At 39.8% G+C, this 19990-nt stretch overlaps 2 protein-coding genes across 4 annotated transcripts in view; both read right to left on the minus strand.

The window, feature by feature from the left end:
* cyld3 (cylindromatosis (turban tumor syndrome) 3) overlaps nt 1-5596 on the minus strand; it is a 14652-nt gene extending 9056 nt beyond the window's left edge. Inside the window, exons 1-8 of the mRNA XM_079602307.1 lie at nt 5487-5596; nt 5003-5207; nt 3780-4058; nt 3398-3694; nt 2740-2845; nt 1742-2268; nt 882-1047; nt 359-500 (exon numbers count right to left, since the gene is read on the minus strand). Of these exons, the coding sequence (XP_079458433.1) occupies nt 359-500; nt 882-1047; nt 1742-2268; nt 2740-2845; nt 3398-3694; nt 3780-4058; nt 5003-5185 (1700 nt within the window). The 5' untranslated portion in view covers nt 5186-5207; nt 5487-5596. The remainder of the gene's footprint in view (nt 1-358; nt 501-881; nt 1048-1741; nt 2269-2739; nt 2846-3397; nt 3695-3779; nt 4059-5002; nt 5208-5486) is intronic.
* A 454-nt stretch (nt 5597-6050) lies between these two features.
* The window catches only part of LOC306992932 (adenylate cyclase type 4), a 33890-nt gene continuing 19950 nt past the window's right edge, over nt 6051-19990 (minus strand). For all 3 annotated transcript variants that reach the window (XM_079602264.1, XM_079602262.1, XM_079602263.1), the window contains exons 14-27: nt 18226-18276; nt 18075-18135; nt 17890-17987; nt 17700-17784; nt 16785-16922; nt 14091-14171; nt 13842-14014; nt 13074-13158; nt 12234-12392; nt 11319-11468; nt 11134-11241; nt 8687-8801; nt 8444-8568; nt 6051-6749 (exon numbers count right to left, since the gene is read on the minus strand). In XM_079602264.1, coding sequence (XP_079458390.1) covers nt 6618-6749; nt 8444-8568; nt 8687-8801; nt 11134-11241; nt 11319-11468; nt 12234-12392; nt 13074-13158; nt 13842-14014; nt 14091-14171; nt 16785-16922; nt 17700-17784; nt 17890-17987; nt 18075-18135; nt 18226-18276 — 1561 coding nt within the window. In that variant the 3' untranslated portion in view covers nt 6051-6617. The remainder of the gene's footprint in view (nt 6750-8443; nt 8569-8686; nt 8802-11133; nt 11242-11318; nt 11469-12233; nt 12393-13073; nt 13159-13841; nt 14015-14090; nt 14172-16784; nt 16923-17699; nt 17785-17889; nt 17988-18074; nt 18136-18225; nt 18277-19990) is intronic.

Genomic DNA, 19990 nt, shown 5'->3' on the forward strand with positions numbered 1-19990 from the left:
TCTAGTGGAAAAATAATAATATAAGATGATATTTCATAACTCTAATAGCTCTATATGGATACAAATGAGCAGTTCCGCTGGGTCCTAAAGTCATTTCTCTTCAGTAAGCATTCAGATACACATACAATTTAGCATTTTTAGTTTGAATTTTGAGCATTTGTTGGTTTTTCTATGTGTACTGAAGCATTCCTCACACTCATTCATTCCTAAGGGGTCAAATCGACCCGCGAGTGAAGGATGTGTTACTTTTTAGAAACCTGTGACGTCATATTCACTCCGTCAAGCTGTTTTTGAACATGTGTCTACAGTGAGGTAGAGGAGTGAGTGAGTGAGTGTGTGTGTGTGTGTGTGTGTGTACCTGAAGAGAGACGCGTCCAGGTAGCAGGAGTTCAGGTGACCCTGAATGCCCTTCTTGAAGCCCTCGTACGCCATCCGGGCGTCCAGACCCGACACCGGAGGAGTGTTGTCCTCCACACGCTCACTGCTCCAGTTAGCAAACGCTGGAACACACACACACTGTTAGTTACATTATTATATATTTTGCGATTTTATCTAGTATTATTATATTGAGGCATAATTTCCTTATATTGTTAAATAAGGACACTACAGAATTTAATACATTATTGTTGTAATATTTTTGCAGTAATAATATGCATTATTATATATTTTGCAAATGCATGCATTATCATAGGTCATGCATAAATATTAACATGTTTATTTAATTAAATTACTGAGAATTTTTGCTGACATTTTGCAACTTTATGCATTCTAATGCTTTATATGATATTATGTATATTTATGACCATATATTTGAAAGCTGTTTTGAAACCGTGTGTATTGTGTCGAGCTCTATATAAATGTATAAATGAACATGAGCGCACCGATGGAGTTGCAGCGATCGACCTGATTGGTGGGCAGCTCGGGCTCCGGGAACCTGGAGTCGCGTCTGCAGTTCCTCAGTTTGACGAACAGCCCTTTGTTAGCGGGACAGCGGAAGTGGCGCTCGCTGAGGTAACTGCCGTCCGTAGCGGCGGACAACTCCTGATCCTGACACACAAAACACCTTCTACATAAACCACCTTTAGCATCAATAATAAACGATGTATTAGTATACCCTCACCCTTCCCTCGGGTCACTTTGACACGAAACTCTAAAAAGTAACACATCCTTCACTCGCGGGTCGATTTGACCCCTTAGGAATGAACGAGTGTGTGGAATGCTTCAGTACACATAGAAAAACCTACAAATGCTCAAAATTCAAACTAAAACTTTGGCAAAAAATTATTTTATAATGCTTACTGAAGTGAAACTGACTTTAGGACCCAGCGGAACAGCTCATTTGCTCCATATAGAGCTATAAGGCCATCTAGAGTTATGAAATATCATTATTATTTCCCACAAGAGATCGGCAAAGACTCCCAATGTAAGATATTTGAGCTGAATTAAAAGGTAAATGCATAAAATTGTGAGTTATTTTGAATTTAGGTTAAAAGAATATGAGGAATGTGCTTAAATTACTATTTATTTATAATTTATTGATCAAATCTAGTCATTTAAAAGGTAAATAAAATCGAAAAAAAAAAAAATTTATCAAAATGAAATAAAATAAGATTTCTAGAAAAAAAAAGAAAAAAAGAATGTATAATTTTAAGGCTTCGGGTCATTTTGACCCACGAGGGAAAGATGCGTTACACAGTTTGTAAGGTTAAGTATTCTTCCTAAGTGAGAGTTGTTCGAGTACCAGCTCGATTCCAGCGACCGGCTCTGATAGGCCGCTGATCTGTCCAATCCAGCGAATCACTCCGAAAAGGGGCGGGTCATTGACTTCCACCATGGATCCCACCTCTAACCACCTGCCAAGCTCCGCCCTCTGCTCAGCGATTGGTGGAGAGGGGAGGTTGTGGAATCCGTTTGACGAGCGCGAGTGGTCAGTGGGCGGGGACGTGGGCGGTGCCTGAGGCCTAGTGGGCGGGACCTGAGGCTTGGTGGGCGGAGCCAGCGGAGGAGGTTTCAGAGCGGCTTTCGGCAGGGAGGACGGAGGCTGGAGGGCTTGTTTAGCCGTCACTAACATGGCCGCCTGGATGAGGGGTCTGTCTGTGGGCGTGGCCGTCTGAGAGGTGGGCGTGGCTATCAGGGAGGTGGGCGTGGCCACTGGAGAGGTGGGAATGGTCATCTGGACGGCGGGTTTATTGGCGAGGGGCGACAGAGGCAGTTTGGGAAGCGGTTTGGGATTGACTACTGCCAGAGGAGGACGTTCAGATCGTGTTTCTGTGGAACAAAAGACAACATGGATACATATATTATTGAATAATTCTCATTTATTCTCCCTGAGTCTCCCCTGCTCACATAAGCTGCATTTATTTGATTAAAAACACTGTAAAAATTGTGAAATATTTTTGTAATGTAAATCTGCTGTTTTCTACGTGAATATATGTTAAAGTGTAATTTATTCCTGTGATCAAAGCTGAATTTTCAGCATCATTACTCCAGTCTTCAGTGTCACATGATCCTTCAGAAATCAGTATAATATGATGATTGGTTTTTATGATGTATTAACATTTTAAACGTTTAGAGTAAGTTGTCTTTTTTTTCAAATAAAAAAATAGTGACAGTAAAAACATTTATAATGTTACAAAAGATTCTATTTCAAATAAACGCTAAACTTTCTAATCATTAAAGAATCCTGATAATAAAATGCATCATGGTCTCATTGTTTCTGACACTGGTTTTGATGGTTACCTGCGGTTACTTTGGAAAGGGGAAGTAAAGCCCCAAAAGCAGGAGACGGGATGGAGCACAGTTTGGTGTTTTTATAATATCCATCCCATGATCCCACTGGTTGTTCCTAAACACACACACACACACACACACGTTAACTTCCCCTGTTACCTCTGTCAACACACATATATATTCAAACACGTAATACGCATGTGCACGCCGTCACCGTTTTCGAAGTTTACATGGAGACGATCACGTTTTTCAAAATATTTTAAAACTTGCACCTTGGATCCTGTTTCAAAGTTTGTGTTCTCGAGCCGCCAAACACTGTTGCTGTGCAAATGAGCGGCCGGAACACATTAGAAGTTTCTGTTAGAACGGTGTCGTGTTAGCGGCCCCTAAGTTAATAACTAATGATCGTTGCAACGGAAGTGAATCAATCAAATCTAACTTTATCTGGACAATAACTTTATTCTAGATCTGCTGTAAAGCCTACACACTCTGTTACTGTAATCTCCTATCATCTCTGTAAAGCTGATTTGAAAGTATATTGTTAAAGCGCTGTATAAATGATGATGTCTTGACATTAGTGATGAACGCCTGCTGTTAACAAGCAGAACTTCTATACTCACTTGTTAAAGCGCAGTATAAATGAAGTTCACAGCGGAGGAACGCTCACCAGTAAGACTCCCACATAAAGGGTGCTGGAGGCCCGGCTGGACAAGGGTCCGCAGAACTGCACGGTCCCGCGCTGCACACACTCGTCCTGCGGGAAACACACCCTCTGGCCGACGGCGAGCGGGGACACACACTCTGCGGATCGGGACTGGACGCTCAGCGGGTCGCTGGAGGACCGAGAGGATCGAGGGAGGCTGATCTCACTGACCGGCAGGAACAGCCCACAGGCGTCCGGACACACGAACAGCTGACGGCCTTTATAGAAGCCGTTACATTTACCCTGACCTGCGGCCCATCCCTGAGAAACACACACAGAGTTAATATGTTCATGATCCAGAATGAGTTTTTGGGGTGTATTGTGGGCGTGTGACATTCAGACTCGCCTTGAGCTGGACCCCGAAGTACACGGCAGAGCTTCCTCGCGTCAGGGGCCCGCGGTACCGCAGCTGGGCCTCGGCGAGCTCTGATTGGCTGCGGCTCCAGGGGACCCTGAGCTCGGACCCCAGGGCCAGCGAGAGGAACCGGTGCAGGGTCTGGGGCCGAGACAGCAGCTTCACTCGCAGCTCCAGCTCCGGGACCGGCTCCAGGAGACCAGCGAGCTCAGGGGCCACTTCACTGAGCACCTCACGCTCCACCTTCACCACACAGCCGCTGTCAATCACCTGCGCACACACACACACACACACACACACGAGAGGTCAGGGGCCACTTCACTGAGCACATCACGCTCCACCTTCACCACACAGCCGCTGTCAATCACCTGTGTGCACACACACACACACACGAGAGGTCAGGGGCCACTTCACTGAGCACCTCACGCTCCACCTTCACCACACAGCCGCTGTCAATCACCTGCGCACACACACACACACACACACACGAGAGGTCAGGGGTCACTTCACTGAGCACCTCACGCTCCACCTTCACCACACAGCCGCTGTCAATCACCTGCGCACACACACACACACACACACACGAGAGGTCAGGGGCCACTTCACTGAGCACCTCACGCTCCACCTTCACCACACAGCCGCTGTCAATCACCTGCGCACACACACACACACACACACACACACACACACACACACACACACACACACACACACACACACACACACACACACACACACACACACACACACACACACACACTCTCTCTGAGGTCTGAAACACGTGAGCCTGACACACCAGAGGACACCACAAGATGATTTCTGGAGATAATGACAGATAAACAGTGCGCACGTGGTTATTCCTCCTGACACGGAGCGAAAAAACTCAAACGTAGGCGTATTTTTATCTCACAGTTCTCAGTTTAGACTTGTTTCTCTGAATTCTGACTTCTTTTTGGGTTTTCCTCTCTATTTATATCTCACAAATAAAAAAAATTGCACAAGAATGTTTTTGTAAAAAGTAAACTCACAATAAGTTTACAACTTTTAAAATCTGAATTGTGAGATATGAACTCCCAATTGTGTTGTGTGTTGTGTTGTGTTTTTATCTCACAAAGTCAGATTTGTGAGATAAAAGTCGCAATGACCTTTTATTTTTTTAATATATTTTTTTATTTATTAGGTGGCGAGAACACACCTCCACACATTCCTCTTACCTTGACCCACAGGTAATCTCCTCTTCCACCCCTGTGTCCTCCTCCTCCCTCCTGCTCCACACAGAGCTGCCCCCGCTGCAGGCGAATGGTTCCTTCCAGCTGGTCCTGCACTCGATAGTCGGACGCGACCATGTACATTTTGGGGGGGCGTCGCCTCCTACTGTGATGCGCGTCGCCGGACATGGTGATGTGAACACCCCCCGACCTGCGCGTGCACGAAACACGTACAGCAAGTAATAACATTTAAATCTAATCCATCACAGTTTCATTTGACAAACTGAATAAAACAGTACTGATCGGCCATAAAAACAAAGTTTGAATCAAATCGGTTTTCATGTTATAACAAGGACAAACTACGTGCAAAGTGAAGCAAAACATTTCCTCTTCTATTAAACCTGTTTAAACACACCTGGCGATTTGTTTCTCGGTGATAACATCGTTTTGATTTTAAACATATTGAAATAGACAACAAACGCTAACTTACCGACAAAGTCATCACCTCGGTTTAAAGTGCGACACTTTATCGCTCAGAAAACACAATAATGCCTCACTTTCACCAAAGCAGGAAGAGAGATGACGGACGGTTGCGCGGACCAATCAGATTGAAGAAGCGTTTGGGCAGCGAACGATGGGCGGGGCTTCGTTCTGAGGGAAATTCCACTGTGGCGGTTTTGTATTTTGGTGAAGAAATTACTTTTTTTTTTTTTCATTTGACGGATATTTTCTTCATCTTCCGAGAAGTCGATGCCAGTAAATACCGGTAAATACTCTATTATCTCAGGCCATGCCTCTGTTCGTTCAAGATAGCTTGTGAAATTATATATTAACCAAACCTTAATTAGTGAGATGGTGATGGGAATGAGACGGCAGGAAACATTATAAGTTTTTGTGTTTACTTGCATGACCTTTGCGTTGATATAGGCTTTATATTTTTCTCCCAGCTTAACTAGTATTTAAAAAAAATCCCCTTAGAAATGTAAAAAATATTTAAAAAATGTAAGTATCACCTTTTAAGCCAGTCATTTCTAGTCAGCTCAGTCACATGGATGATGGTTAAAGTTGAAACACAACAAATAACTTTTTTTTAATGAAAATGTTTATATACACTTTTCACATAAATGTAACATATTTAAATACATAATAACAAACATTAATAAATAAGTGCATAAGTGAAAGAAAATACATATATTCAATATAAAACTAAACTCAACACCTTGGAAATTTATAGAATTTACACTTTACATTATTTAAAAAACAAATAGAAAACATCTCCAAAAAGAACAACAACATAGTTAACTTTAATCTTCCTTCATTTTTAAAAGTACTTGAATTAAGTGTTAAATAGTTCAGCCACCACTAACATTCACAGTATATTTATTTTAATCCAACTTTTCACTTTTTAATATTTAATTACATTCTTATTGCTTTTTTTGGGTACATTTTGACACTGTTTTCCTCTAAACTTTTCTACGGACCCACAGCATTCCATTGCGAACTCCGATGTGAAAACACCCGTTGTAAAGGACCTTAGTGGGACACTAAGGATCTCAACTCGCTTAGTTATAACATGTCAGATTGATGTTTCAAGCGTTCATTGATAACGTGGTCCGTGTTGTCAGGACTTCAGCGTTTGCTCCTTGTCGATGAAGTACGTGGTCAGTTGACCTTTGCCCTTGACGTTGACCACTCCTCTCAGAGTGACATCATAGCCCAGCGTTTGAGCCACATGTGCGGTTTCCTCCGTCACCTGAGAAGACAACAAACAACACTGATTTAATTCCTTATTCATTTAACTAAATTAATTTAATTTCAAGTCCTTCTGTGGAAGTTTGTATTTACGAGTGTTTATGGCATCAGGTGTGTTCAAGTATTACAATGCTATCATATTTTCTATTTTATTTTTGTTGTACATAAAAAAGCAAGAAAAAACGAGGAATGCAAAATTAGGAAAGAATATGACAATTTTGGCTGATACGATCACCGATAATTCTTTATATTTGAAAGCCGATAACGATAATTCTTTATATTTGAAAGCCGATAACCGATAATTCTTTATATTTGAAAGCCGATAACCGATAATTCTTTATATTTGAAAGCCGATAACCGATAATTCTTTATATTTGAAAGCCAATAACTGATAATCTTTATATTTGAAAGACGATAACCGATAATTCTTTATATTTGAAAGCCAATAACTGATAATCTTTATATTTGAAAGCCGATAACCGATAATCTTTATATTTGAAAGCCGATAACCGATAATTCTTTATATTTGAAAGACGCTAACCGATAATTCTTTATATTTGAAAGCCGATAACCGATAATTCTTTATATTTGAAAGCCGATAACCGATAATTCTTTATATTTGAAAGACGCTAACCGATAATTCTTTATATTTGAAAGTCGATAACCGATAATTCTTTATATTTGAAAGCCGATAACTGATAATCTTTATATTTGAAAGACGATAACCGATAATTCTTTATATTTGAAAGCCGATAACCGATAATTCTTTATATTTGAAAGCCGATAACTGATAATCTTTATATTTGAAAGCCGATAACCGATAATTCTTTATATTTGAAAGCCGATAACCGATAATTCTTTATATTTGAAAGCCGATAACCGATAATTCTTTATATTTGAAAGCCGATAACCGATAATTCTTTATATTTGAAAGCCGATAACTGATAATCTTTATATTTGAAAGCCGATAACCGATAATTCTTTATATTTGAAAGCCGATAACCGATAATTCTTTATATTTGAAAGCCGATAACTGATAATCTTTATATTTGAAAGCCGATAACCGATAATTCTTTATATTTGAAAGCCGATAACCGATAATTCTTTATATTTGAAAGCCGATAACTGATAATCTTTATATTTGAAAGCCGATAACCGATAATTCTTTATATTTGAAAGCCGATAACCGATAATTCTTTATATTTGAAAGCCGATAACTGATAATCTTTATATTTGAAAGACGATAACTGATGATTCTTTATAATTGAAAGACGATAACCGATATATTGGCTGATAAATCTAAATCCACATTTTTTTATAATTGTTGAGAGCCTGATTACAAACACACAAGTCTCACCATTAAAATCCACGTCCCAAACACATTATTATAATGTTCATGATAGTTTTACTGTATGTAGCCGATATAACAGACTTGCACTACTTTACTGTATGTTCCTTTTTTGAAGTGATTCCAATCATATTGCAAGCAATTCAGTGAGCCAGCTCTCAGACTTAATCAAAAATATCTTAATTTGTGTTCCGAAGATGAAGGAAAGTCTTACGGGTGGGACCAACATGAGGGAGAGTCATTACTGACAGAATTACATGTTTTGGGTGAACTAACTCTTTAAGGGTGAACTCCCAACACAAAGAGATTGAGGTTTTGATGTTTCGACAGGTGTAAAGATGCATCACCTGTATTTTATCCAGGACTCCAGTGCTGTCCATCCGGCTGGCCACGTTTACCGTGTTTCCCCAGATGTCATACTGAGGTTTATGAGCGCCGATGACGCCCGCGATCACAGGGCCGTGGTTTATCCCTGAACACAACACAACACCAGTCTCACATTTATGCTGGAGAAACAGAGCAATCAACAATCTGATCGTTCAAAAGCTTGAAATAATGTGTATAAGTCATAAATATGCAGTGTGTGTTACCGATCCTCAGCTTGAAGCTGTTGAACGAGTGTGTGTTGATGTTCTCCAGCCTCCCCATCAGAGCGATGGCGAAGTCCAACATGCTGCGAATGTGATGGCACGATGAGTCGCAGACCTGTAGATGCACACAACTGATGAAAGTGTGGATTTACAATGTCCTTTAAAGAGGACATATCATGAAATTCTGAGTTTTCCCGTGTTTAAGTGCTATAATCGGGTGCATCTGCCAACACAGAAAACGTGAAAAGTGAAACCCAGAAACTGTTCTGGTGAGCCTTTCTCTGCAAGCATGGCAAAAAATAAGCTTTCACATCTGTAGTCCGGTTCATTTGGTCCGGACCAAGGGAGAAAAATTATACTTTGTAGCATTTTCAGGCGTTTTGGTTCCTTTTCAAACACACTGATTGCTCTGGTCCCAATCAGTTGATGAAACGAACCAAAATGCAGTCACGTGACAACATCCACATCACGCGTTGGCCAGATGGGTCTTGAACGTATTTCCACAACTGCACTTCGATTGTCAGAATTAACGTGCGGGAAAAATCCAACAGAACTGACGGAAGTAAACAAAGAGGAGGGAAATCTGGCAGACAACACGCCGCTTTACTGTGGAGAGACGACTGCGTGGGCTGATCGTGTCCCTGCTCATAGTTTATTATATAGTTTGTATACACCACTTTAGGCAAACAATAACATTTGAGAATGAAGCGAGGATGCGGCTTGAAAACAATTCTGGACTACGGCAGCTGGATTAGTCCAAAAATGCGCAGTTATTTGGCAGTTTGGTCTGTTCGAGGCCGGATCACGTTCTCACCACAAACGAACCGCTCCAGAGAGTACCATCTCTCCGAGGAAGTCTCGGTACGCTTGTTTGGTCCGCTTTTGGTGCGCACCGAGTGCGATTCCTGCATCCACACCGGGCCAAACCCACCGCACCACGGGGGACCACGAACTCTAGTGCGATTCAACCGAACTAAATGAGGCAGGTGTGAAAGCACCCTAATATTACCGGCCCTTAATCTGCACTATTGACCAGAACATGTCAGCGCTGTCTTATAAACACCTCTGGAACTGTGGACACTTGTGTAAAAGTTCAACATGATGATGAGATGATCAATGTAACTCCACAACAACTACGTACCGTATTTTCCGGACTAAAAGTCGCACTGGACTATAAGTCGCATTTATTTATACATTTATTTCACAAAATCCAAGACCAAGAACAGACATTTATTCTGGAAAGGCAAGTTATTCAGCTCCACAACAGCACACAGAACAACAGCTGAATAGTGTCCGGCGTGTTAGCGTAACACATTAACAGTTATTCAGCTCCACAATAGCATAAAGAACATATACCTGAGGCTGAATAGGCTAAATTAAAGGGATACTCCACCGTTTTTTAATATTAAACTGTTATTCCCTTAACTAAGATGAGTTGATACATACCTCTCTCGTCTCAGTGCAAGCACTAAATCGCTCTGTCTTGCGGCGAAACTTTGTTAGCACTTAGCTTAGCCCAGTTCATTCAATAGGGGCCAAGCAGAGAAGCTACCAAACACCTCCACGTTTTCCCTATTTAAATACAGTTACTCGAGTCGTATAACTCGACCTAGGACGGTGACATAAAACAAAACGTTGCGCTTTTCTAAGCGTGTAAAATGGATAACTATATTGTATGGCGGAATACCATAGCAAGTGCTTGGGAGCTCTTCGACTTGGCGCAAGTCAAGTGAAAAATCCTCTCACCGGCCCCCGCTCACGGTCCATAAGAGCTCATTCCTCCTCCGTGTTTAACATTAGCCAGCGTCAGCGAGTCCAACAAGTCACCGGTCAGCAAGTTCACCAGCTCCCGATCTCACTCCTCAACACTGGATCCATTGAGTTCTTCCTCGGTGTCGCTTCTGAACGACTCCGCTAACTAGAGCGCCCTCTCGTGGCTGCAGACGGTAATGTTTTCTTTTGGTTCATCTCAGTCCATATGAATTAATTTTGATATATAAGTCGCACTAGACTATAAGTCGCAGGACCAGCAAAACTATGAAAAAAGTGCGACTTATAGTCCGGAAAATACGGTAAATGTCTCCACTAACATTCAGAAACTCTTGAGTCTCTCCGTAAGGCTGCACTCGCTGGTTACTCTGGGATTCTGGATGAGTGAGATCGGCCGGTTCTGTTATTGCCGGAGTTTCTGAAGCTCGTGTAAAGGCTCCGCCCTCTTCTGAACGGAGGCGGAGCTGCAGCTCATTTGCAATTAAAGCGACACACATAAAAACGGCAAGTTTTTGCTCACACCCAAAAAGGGGCAAATTTGACGAGATATAATAAATAAGTTTGAGCTGAAATTTCACACACTCATTCTGTGCACACCATAGATTTATATTACATCTTGTGAAAAGGGGCATAAAATGTCACCATTACAACACACGCATCATTCGCTCGCTACTCACGAGTTGCTCCTCAGTTTTGGCAGGATTGGTCAGGCCGGCAGCCGCCATGTACGTGCTCCCGATGGTCTTGATCTTCTCTACCGCACTGAACTTTGGCTTGTTCAGGAGCTGCGAGAGGAAAACACATCATGAGACGGGTAGGTGTAAAAGATTAGACCAACAACCGATGAACGAAGAGACTTCACCTCGTCAAAGTCTGAGATGATCTCGTTGAGGAAGCGGAGGCACTCCAGCCCGTTGTTGTTGATGCTGCTCTCGTTGTAGAACTCCTTGTAGAACTGCGGCACGGACGCGAACATAACACACACACACGCGCACGACTTGCTGTACAAGTCCTGAAACCACACACACACACACACACACACATCATCGAATTAAGCCCTGTTAACACCAGGTTTTCACCTTGTAAAGCCTGACATATGAAATATTAGTATAAATATTAATATAATGAAACCATTTATTAAACCTTTAGACAAAATATAAAAGAAAAAAGTTTGCATATGTGGTTTTGTTGAGTATCATATTTTATGTATCAGGCTTTTATGGCTCATGTAGTCTGATATAGTGGGAATATGGAGGAAAAAACTGATTAATTTTAATCAGAGCAAAAATATGCAATTTGGTCATACAGTAAGATAAAATTCTGATGCTTGTAATGTAAATCAATGCGATCTTTATAACAGCATAAAATGCATATAAATATCAATATGCCAATAATATATCTTAGTAAGATTATATTTAATGCTTAGTTTTGTAATAAGCAATACAATGATGATTGAGAGATGACAAATAAACCTTCCCCAAAAGCCTGATGATCATATTTGATACTCGTGATATTTATAATAAATGATGTCTGGATAATCAATCTGGAAATATTACTAACAATATCAAAGTTATTGTTGTGTTTGCTTGATAAATTAGAGCAGATTTGACACAGAGAGACTCGTGGAGCTCGAGCTGGAGGACGCTTGTACAGTAAAGACTTTTACTGTGAACTCTCGATCACACACAGAAGTCCAGTGTAATGGACTCTGGCGCCTCTAGAGGGCATCAGAGGTCTTCATCACGAGTGTGTGTGTGTGTGTGTGTGTGTGTGTCACCTGGTTTAGGACGTCCTTGCCCATGAAGAACTCGGTGACGTGTCCCGGCAGCAGATTCTGCAGGAGGAGTCTGTTCACGTTCTTCGTCGTCTCCATTTCATCCGTCTCTTTTTTAAAGCACTTCTCCAGCAGGAACTCTGTGCGGGAGCCCAACTCATCCTGAAGTACATCCGTCACACACACACATCACACACACACACTCAACTGAGCAGGGTTGCTGTAGGCATACATTAAAAAACAACTACACATGACAAAACACTCAAGAAAATTACTAAAACTTTAATTGAAATGAAAATGCAAACAGAAAATGTAAAAATAACTTATTCAAAATATGAATAAGAAAAAATATAATATTATCTCAATGATGCTAAAATATGGCACTCAAAAAAAATAAACTAAAAGATATATATTTAAACTAACTGAAATCAAAAAATGAAAACTGAACACCTCTCACTTTTGTTTAGTTTGATGTACTAAAATAATTTAAATGAAAACAGAAAATTAATTAAAAAAATAAATATATATTTAACATTTAAAAACCAATAAAAATTGCAGCAAAAAAGAGAAAACATTCAAAATATAGAATAAAAACCAGAATGTATATGTGTGTGACTTATACTTTAAAAACATGATTTGAAAACATGCTGAAGTAAAAAGTTCCATACAGAGACAAAAACAGTTTCGAGAAGTAGTTAGTCATCTAGTGGATTACAGTTATAAGACTTTCCCAACACTCAATCAAACTGAAAGAGACTCATACACACACACACACACACTCACACACACACACACACACACACACACACACACACACACACACACACACACACACACTCTTACCTGTCGCACAAGAACAAGGGAAGTCAAGTAGAAAATGACCAGCCAGATGCCGGACATGATCTTGGGCTCCTTAAGAACTCCCGGCCTAAAACACACAGTAAGATGTAATCATTTTCACTCAACTTATTAAAATTGTACAACAATCACAGTGTTGCTGGGCAGCGTTTAGAGCTACAATGCAAAATAAATGTATAAAAAGCATCTGAGCCTGGACTATCAAACCCACAAAAGTCCCAAACTCAGTATTGACTCTGGTTACCTTCTTATGTCATGTTGCCGCTCATATTATGAATGAGTAATCAGTGACGTCATAATAAAGAAAACATTTTCTCTTCATAATCCTTCGTCAAAATATATTAATATTCTGACATCTCTAATCCTTGATATTTTTCAACTGCTTGTAATAGAGACATTTTAATTACATTCAATCAAACTCCTCATGAATAAATTAAGTCCCGCCTACATATTTCTCATTGAATATTTCTTTCCATCTGAAAAATGTGCTGAATGAAATTAATATATATTCATTAATATATATATAATTATAATATTAAATAATATAATATAACAACAATTAATGCACAATTAATCAAAATAAAATTCAAATCATTGTAAATTGTTAGTTGTTTTTAATATACATTGATTTTTATTTTACAGTACAATTGTATTATTACAATAGGAATATTTCTGTTATTACAATTGTATAATTTTCCTAGTTGTGCAAAGTTTTTTAATAGTTAAACAGAAACGTGTGTGTTAGTGACTTACGTGTCACGGTAGAGCTGTGTGACGTAGCAGTCGGAGCGCGGCGCGTACACGTGCAAGAAGAGCGCTAGATAAACCACTAGCGCTAGTGTCAGGAGGAAGACTTTCACAGACACACACACGCGCACGAACACCATCACACCCAGCATCGCCAGCAGACAGCAGTACAGGTAATACTGCAGAGACACATCCGCATATGAGCAATATCACATCAACACGCATGCACATGTCATTTATAATGGTAAAGCTTACCGGGACAGTGTAGAGATTAAGATTGTTCAATTCTGTTGCATTGTGGGAAACATTTAAGCAGTCATCGCCTGGTATAAAAACCTACGAAGCAAACAAACAAACTAAAGAGGTTGTGCAGACAGACATAAAAAGGCAGAAGATCATTTGTGTGTATTTCATTTTCTTTTAATAAAGCAATAATAAAGCTGTGTCTCTGATCTACACAGGATCATTTCCCCGTAATAAAGTTACAAGAGATGTTGCTGTAGTTCTTCAGTGAAGGTCAAAACTAATTAGATGCATTTTGATAAAATATTTCATTAATAGATATCAGTTTTGTGAAATGTTATTTTAAAATATGCAACGAGGCATTATCTAATTAAATATGCATCAATTTGTATACATTTGCAGAACATAAATTTTAATATTGGATAACGCCTGATTGAAAATACTTGTTTAATTTTGTTGAGATATTAGAGTTAAAGGTTTTTATAGAGGTTCATTTTTGATTTCTCTTTTTATCACTCCATAAATCAGAAAATACTGTCAACAGACAGAAAAAGGCATTTTCACCATGTTTTTAGGAATAAAATGTTATATAAATCAGGTTGATTGATATATGAACAAATCCTTCCGTAAAAACCTTCAGAATATAGATATGAATAAAACTCTAAGTTTTGGTGTAAGTAAGTTGTACTGTAGTGGAGAAAAATACTATTTTAATGACATGCATTGTGACTCATATTTAGTGACGCAAAAAGATAAAGGGCCAGCTTTACTAAACAAGACAAATCAGCTTCTGGTTTAAAACGAGCTTTCTTTGGGCATTAAATAATGGAGCAAATACCGGTAAATTGACAAGCGCAAAACTTAGTAAATCACCGTGCGTGATTCATTTAAATCCTCGCCTTCCGTAAATACTGCGTCTGAAAGGGAAACTCCAACAAATGCATATGCAATAAGCTTTGCTGAAAAAATTAAAGGATAATTCCGGTATTTAACACCTTGAGTCTATATTGTAGTTTGTTTTGGATGAACAAGAGTGGTGGACAACATTGTTTTGACAATGGTTCCTCTCTCGAGTTTTTGACTATAATAGAATTGGCCATGGACCCATTTAACATTGGAGTCAATGTGCATGTCCGAAAATGTCATTAAAACAGCCAATAATGTTCGTTTACAAAACTGTTAAACTCACCGAGTGGTTATTGGTGTTCGTTGATGATTATAAACAATATATCGTCGCAACATATGATTCCAATCCGTTTATTTTGATATAGTGGAACTATTTTTTCAGACACTTCACAACCGTGTAACTTCCGCTCAATATTTGAATCTGAAGCGTTAGCACACTCCCGACCACTTGATGGCGATAACCGATGTTTATGTCTCGCGGGACACTCACGGTCACAGTCGAGTTCAACTTCATATTGCACTGGTCAGTGGTCACGTCTTTCAATATTTTCAAGGTTTTGTTAGTTTATTTGGCTTACTCTCCCGGAGCACAGTTGCTCTGCTCGCTAGCCTTATGAGAAACGGAAGCGAGCAAAAAGACGACATCGACCAAATGTAAACAGCCCCCTTTCCGTTTCCGTTAGCGCATTTATATTAACGAGCACTCAGTCCTTCAACAGAATTCAATGGGATTTTACAAAATGACGAATAAAACACGACAGAAACTGTATTTCGCAACACTTTTTGTTTCTGTAACATCAACTAACATCACTAACCACTCGGTGAGTTTAACAGTTTTGTAAACGAACATTATTGGCTGTTTTAATGACATGATCGGACATGCCCATTGACTCCAATGTTAAATGGGTCCATGGCCAATTCTTTTATAGTCAAAAACTCGAGAGAGGAACCATTGTCAAAAAAATGTTGTCCACCACTCTTGTTCATCCAAAACAAACTACAATATAGACTCAAGGTGTTAAATACCGGAATTATCCTTTAAGGTCCCCCTGTGGTGAAAATCCAGTTTTTAATGTAGTTTATGTGTGTATGTGGTGTTATTAATCTGCTGTAACACACACCATGTGTAAGTTCATAAGTCGACAGCATTGCTGAGTATTTTCTGCTTAAAACTGCAGTGAACCAAAGACAGTCTCAAAAACACGAATCGCTGGTGTTTCTGACGTCACACACTACCTTGACCAATCAGATCAACGTGTGATCGTCCACCAGTGGATCTCTGAGTGAGTGAGTGAGTGGAGGCGGGGCTCATTTGCATATTCATAGAACCGCGCATACTAAATGAGGCAAGGGTGTCGAGTTACATTCAAGATATTTTAAGGCATGAAGAAATTTGTATAAGAAAAAAACTTTTAAATATGTAATTTTGGTGATCAAAAGATGAGATTTAAGGGATATAATTATTGACAACAGGGGGACTTTAATGTCAAAAGAGCAAACTGTTAGTAAATCTGGCCCTAAGTGTAATAAAATAAACACTTAAATGTGTATTTGAGATGTTTATCCTTCCACTAGTCTGAAATGAGACATGGAAGCAAAATTAACCAGTGCATGAAAAAACATTGGTTTTGCCTGTAGTGTTAAATTCTTAATTTCGTGATTCTATCGTAAATAACTTAATTCGACACCTATGCTACGGTAAAAACACGTTTATTGCGGCGTGAAGACGGCTGCTTTGACTCTGTGTGTGTGGAACAGTCCTGTAGGTTGTGAGCTGGTGTGTGTGCAGGGGTCTCTCACTATGTTGAGCACTGCCATGAGCAGTGTGATGAGCAGACACAGAAACACCAGCAGCAGACGCAGCGCCGCCCTGGTGGCCGCGCCGTCACACAGCAGCGACACCCAGAGGATGCTGGGGGGGATCTTAGAGCTCCAGCGCTGACACACACACACACACACACACACACACACACATTGAGACTTTTTTTTTTTTTGAAGCCCACAACACTAAGTACAACAGAGATTCTAACTAATATTTTTTTGTTAACTTTACTTAATGTCTTATCTTAATTGTAAAAATCGTATAATCTGTACTATTCACATACTATGCTTAGTTTACTCAGATAACCCAGGTTAAGATTAATTGATTGGTTTGAGTGCGGTTTTTGAGGCGGGGAAATTCTTAGTGGGACTTTTCACTCATGTCCTCCACTTCTACAGTTATCTTTCTCTAGTTTGCATTCAAGTCATCTTGAATGTTGAATTGTCAATACAACTGAAACATTTGAGACAACATCACATAAGCTGACTTCATAAATTGATGTTGATTTTCCTAAAAAATTGACTATGGTGATCAGTGTTCCCTTCATTTATACTAATGTAATTCTCTTCCCATTGATACAGCGCAACAAGAACAAGTTATTTGGTTTCAAAGGAAGAGAAGTTCTAATATATATATGGATATATATAACTATACTAAATAAGCATTTGTCAGAACAACATACTATTTCTATTTTACTTGTTTTTTTTAAGGCAATAGGTTTGCATGCTTTTTTAAGTAAGTCTAACTAATTAGATTTTACAGTGAACTTAATATAATTACAAAACTCTAGCTGTGAGTCTCTTCTGTTTTACAAACATATTCATTATAATATTTTAAGAGTTTACCATTGGTCAACCAGTAAGCTGACGTTTCTCAAAGACATGCAGTCGTACCTTCAGGAATCTAGTGAAGACCACCAGTGCTATCAGGATCTGGACTGGGAAAGTGGCTCCGTACGACACCGCAAGAGCGAAGTTTCTGCACAGGACCACAGAGAACGAGAGATTAACCAGCGGTAGAATAACTGTGGAATCGTTCACATTAAGATCAGGTCGCGTGATTACGGTCCCGTACGACACTCACTTTTGCGAGGTCAACATCTGAACTACGAACACAGAGATGAAGATGATGGCCAGACATCCCACAGAGCGATGAAGCCCCTGGACTTCACTCAGAGAATACTGACACACACACACACACACACACACACATGGTTAAGAGTGAGAGAAAAACAACAACATGCTTTTAAATCAAGAAACAATTCCCACCTCTTTCTCCAGCTGGATGTCATTAAAAAGCAGCGTCACCCAGTTCAGCTTCGCTCTTCTCCTGAACAATGAAGACACAACATTAGGACAAAGACTCGTTTATGATTGATTCCCTATGAAGACCGTATATATTAGTGAATCTTTCGCTCACCTTTCCTTTTCCAGAGGGTCTAACGAGTCTGTCGGTCCATTTGGTGTTGATCTGAGAAAACAAACTAACGTAAATTACAGTATTTAAAAAAAAATGTTTAATGTGAATCACAAAGAAAACCGAGTGAAAGTGGCCAATAATCTCTTTTTTGAGCTCGGTTTTACCTGGATCAAAACCACATCATTTTAATTAAGCGTTTTCTGTTAGAACGGTGTCGTGTTAGCGGCTCCTAAGTTAATAACTAATGATCTTTGCAATGGAAGTGAATCAAACTAACTTTAGCTGGACAATAACTTTATTCTAGATCTGCTGTAAAGCCTAAACTATCGCTATTACTGTAATCTCCTATTATCTCTGTAAAGCTGCTTTGAAACAATCTGTATTGTTAAAGCGCAGTATAAATGTAGATGTCTTGACATTAGTGATGAACGCCTGCTGTTAACAAGCAGAACTTCTATACTCACTTGTTAAAGCGCTGTATAAATGAAGATGTCTTGACATTAGTGATGAACACCTGCTGTTAACAAGCAGAACTTCTATACTCACTTGTTAAAGCGCAGTATAAATGTAGATGTCTTGACATTAGTGATGAACACCTGCTGTTAACAAGCAGAACTTCTATATTCACTTGTTAAAGCGCTGTATAAATGAAGATGTCTTGACATTAGTGATGAACGCCTGCTGTTAACAAGCAGAACTTCTATACTCACTTGTTAAAGCGCTGTATAAATGAAGATGTCTTGACATTAGTGATGAACGCCTGCTGTTAACAAGCTGAACTTCTATACTCACTTGTTAAAGCGCTGTATAAATGATGATGACTTGACATTAGTGATGAACACCTGCTGTTAACAAGCAGAACTTCTATATTCACTTGTTAAAGCGCTGTATAAATGAAGATGTCTTGACATTAGTGATGAACACCTGCTGTTAACAAGCTGAACTTCTATACTCACTTGTTAAAGCGCTGTATAAATGAAGATGTCTTGACATTAGTGATGAACGCCTGCTGTTAACAAGCAGAACTTCTATACTCACTTGTTAAAGCGCAGTATAAATGTAGATGTCTTGACATTAGTGATGAACACCTGGGGCCCTATCTTGCACCCAGCGCAATTGACTTTGAACACCGACGCATGTATCATTCCTATTCTGCACCCGCGCACAGCGGACTCTTCCCTCCACAGACGCACGTCGGTAAATTAGGAAATGAACTTGCGCTCGCGGGCGCGGTTCAGCGCAAAGAGGAGTGTGTTCCAGCGCAAAACTTCAATGGTGCTATTTTCCAGTTTTAGAAAGCAATTGCGCAACTGACCAGGGAAAAAACAGTCTAAAGACAGTGGCGCGTTGCGCGTTAGTGATGTGGTATTTTAAGGGCGCGTGCTTGGTCATAATGTTAACCCGCATCCACTTTGATTCTCTAATATAAACAGATGCAGCAGTTTTCATTTTTGCAAATCATACATTATTACAAGGAAAAATATTAACACACGAGGGAAATCATTGTTGTGTCCGTGAAGATGTGAAAAAGATCTATCTACATAAAAAAATAAAAAAATCTAGATTAGGCTACACATTTACTACCCAAATTATACGCCTGTTTAACCGAAGCTAATTTGGGTGGGTTTCTCCCATCATCCCCAATGTCACTTCTCTGTGTTTTACGGCCCTGACGAGAACGTCGGTTTCCTCGGCTGTGAATCGCTCCTGTGCGCTGGCAAATCCGCCGTTATAATAGCGATCCGCCGTGGAACAAGCGCGTCTG

The sequence above is a fragment of the Phoxinus phoxinus genome (genome assembly GCF_949152265.1).
Source record: "Phoxinus phoxinus genome assembly, chromosome: 2".
Classification (NCBI taxonomy): Eukaryota; Metazoa; Chordata; class Actinopteri; order Cypriniformes; family Leuciscidae; genus Phoxinus; species Phoxinus phoxinus.